Source organism: Eurosta solidaginis, unplaced genomic scaffold, assembly GCF_040869045.1.
Source record: "Eurosta solidaginis isolate ZX-2024a unplaced genomic scaffold, ASM4086904v1 ctg00001394.1, whole genome shotgun sequence".
Lineage (NCBI taxonomy): Eukaryota > Metazoa > Arthropoda > Insecta > Diptera > Tephritidae > Eurosta > Eurosta solidaginis.
Window position 1 is genome coordinate 14,693 of NW_027137295.1, and position 3,094 is coordinate 17,786.

Sequence of the window (3,094 nt, forward strand, 5' to 3'; positions counted from 1 at the left end):
TCTCCCTAGGAGAAAAGAATTGGAGGAATTTTTTCGCGGGAATAAAAAAATCCGCGAGAACAAAATTCCGCGAGAATATTTAGAATTGGTCTGAATAAATGCAACTTTAGAGATGTGGATGTTCGAAACATCGTCAAAGTTGACATCGATGTATCGGCAATTTTTCGATATTGAGTAATTTTGAAACATCGATGTTAAACATTGGATTTTCATCCGATACTATCGATGTTTCAAAAACATCGATGTATCGTTTTCATCCCTACTAACCAATGGCACGAACGGTTGAGGGTGAATGTAAGCCAACCATTGTAAATTTTTGTGAATTGGGTCCAATTAGATGTAAGCGTTGCAAGGCTCTTATGCAATTTGTAGATGCTGGTCGTCGTTACCAATGTCTTATGTGTAAAGTAAAAACAGATGGTAAAAAAATCTTTCACTTTTACTTGTTTTCATTGATCCATATTTTTTCTCAACAGTACCAACTGTATATTTGCAACATTTGGGCCACACCGGACGGTGTGTCGATAAATATGAACGTCCTGAACTTGTATGGGGTACATATGAGTTTTTGTGTAAAAAATTTGTGGGTACCGATAGCTATCAAGGTAAACCTCAACTCATATCCAACATCAATGCCTCGCAATCAATTGTGGACGCTGTACGCACTACGTTGGGTCTACGCAGTATGGACAAGAATATTGTTGATTCCAGTGGTAAGGCCACAATTTCAAATGATGGTGCAACCATTATGAAACTATTGGATATTGTGCATCCAGCCGTAAAACTCTAATCGACATCGCCAAATCTCAAGATGCTGAGGTAAGTTTTTTGTTATATTAGAATGTGTAGAATAAAAATGTTTCTCTTATCAGGTCGGCGATGGCATCACTTCAGTAGTACTTTAAGCAGGTGAAATCTTAAAACAAGTTAAACCATATGTTGAGGAAGGCGTGCATGCACGTATCATCATTAAAGCTATACGTAAAGCATTATAATTATGCATGACCAAAACATGACATGGCTGTACATGTTGAAGCGCCAATCAAAGGAACAACAACGGGCTTTATTGGAAAACACGCTGCCACAGCAATATCCTCCAAACTTATTCATCAACAAAAAGATTTATTTTCTAAAATTGTTGTGAACGCGGGATCCACGGCGCGGCGCATTCAATATAGTTGCTGCTGAAAACAATCTCTCTACTGATGCTGATGAGGGCAAAGGAGTATTAAATTTCATATAGCACTTTTTCAGCTCTGGATACTTATAAAGCATTCCTTTACTAGTGCTGGGATCTGAAATATAATTGGAATATTCATTTTCGGCTTTATTGATTATCAAACTTTCGGATGCAACAGCTTCATCTATGATTTTTGGAAAACCTTAAAATATATAATGTGATATATGATTAAACTAAAATTTTAATTACTTCTGTTTCCAAAATCGGAAAATTGCCCTTATGGGACCACAAAGAACATATGGAATCATACAAGGAGTTCCACCTAGTAACAATAGGATACTTTAGCTGAGCTCCAAGAATTGTGTTGATCCTTTCGGAGCTTTTAGGCCTATTTACTCTAGTCCATAAGCTCGAGCACTTCGAAATTAACTAGAAATATAATATTATAGGTTGTAATATTTAATTGAGGGTGCAAGGATCTAGCTAATGGAATATTCAATACTTAAAAAAGTGTGCTTCTCATACGCTGAGGGATACTTTTTCAAAATTTTAATAAAATCGTTGGATGCAATCAAATTAAGCATATGCGTAGCACATTTAATGTGTTTAGGGAGACAGTTTTCATAAATATAAAAAAATTGTCACGTGCATACGTACCTTTTGCGAAATTGCAAAATATTTAGTGAACAGGATTTCGTTTCCGCCAATATCATATTTTGCAGCAAATATTGTCTCCGAGAAAACTGAGGTTTCGTCCATTTTTCTTTCAATGCCTTCTTCAGTTGTTGTATTGTTTTCATCGTTCGCTTCATGTTCCATATCACGGCTCTCTTCAAACACAGAATCGCCGACAATTTCGAAGAACTCTTCAAAATTAACTTCCGCTGATTCGCAGTCGTAATTTCCCATACCGATGTAATCGTTTTATTCCGACCCGCCAAGAAACTTACAGGAAATGTAATAAATGAACAATTTTCCATTAAAATTTTTTTCCAGTTTTCAAACTTGAAAACTTTTAAATAGGTTCTTGGTTTCTCTATTTACGTTACCAGTACTTCGTCAGGCACAGTCGACACGTCCACTGAAGTAATTATCAACGGAAATCCCAGGAAATTTCTGTGCCAATAGATGTTTCTGTTTAGCTTTTAAAAAGATAATTTTTGTGGTTATCCACATGTAAGGCACGCGTTGACCAGAAAAGGGGTTAACCTGAATCTTTCATCTGAAGTTGGTATCATTCTGTCCCAAAAACCAGTGGCACTTTGGAGCCAATTTTATATTTTACAAGTTTTAAATACATAGAGAAAAATCGGATATTACTATTGCATTTTGCAAACCCACGGACCAGTATAGAGATACAGTATTTGACCATATACCGCTGAGAAGAATACATGAAGGAACTTGTACTAAGACTTTTTATAATGAACTGCATTTTCTTCAATTTTTTAAACACCAATTGAGGACATTCAAATATAGGTTAGTACTTTTACATGCAAGTACCTTTTATATGGCACATTGGCAACACTTATTTAGAACGATGATAATTTTCGGAACAGGGATGTTGAAATATTTGTCATTTACTTTTTTTATTATTAAATTTTTAGAATAATTTTAATAAAAATGCTTTTTCAATTAACTTCTTTGTGCTTTATTACCATTTAAATAACGAAAAAACTGGTCATCACTGTCAATAACTAAATTTTTATGTTGATATTTTGAAGTGGCTTTAATTAAAAACAACCATGTGATATTTGAGCGGGTTTTGTGCTTGTACGACATTTTTCATAATTGATTGGTACTAGTGTGCACACTCAGCAAAGGCTGCATTCATTTGAATGCTTATTCTGTGTTGAAAAATGTTTGTGTTTCATTCAATTACTTCATTCTTTCTTCGAAGAGTTCAAGAGTGCATTC

General features: G+C 34.9%; 1 protein-coding gene across 1 annotated transcript; it reads left to right on the top strand.

Annotated features, from left to right (window-relative positions):
- The first annotated feature begins 269 nt into the window (after positions 1 to 269).
- Positions 270 to 1,332, top strand: LOC137236330 (protein transport protein Sec24C-like). Its single transcript, XM_067758853.1, has 3 exons — positions 270 to 420; positions 477 to 819; positions 873 to 1,332. Exons 1-2 carry the CDS (start codon positions 270 to 272, stop codon positions 788 to 790), a joined length of 465 nt encoding a protein of 154 aa, XP_067614954.1. The 3' UTR covers positions 791 to 819; positions 873 to 1,332.
- The last annotated feature ends 1,762 nt before the right edge of the window (positions 1,333 to 3,094 follow it).

Excerpts from the sequence above, each read along its gene's own strand:
- LOC137236330 (XM_067758853.1), top strand. The coding sequence starts at position 270 with ATGGCACGAACGGTTGAGGGTGAATGTAAGCCAACCATTGTAAATTTT. Across the intron at positions 421-476 it reads GTGTAAAGTAAAAACAGATG|TACCAACTGTATATTTGCAA; the intron begins GTAAAAAAATCT and ends TTTTCTCAACAG.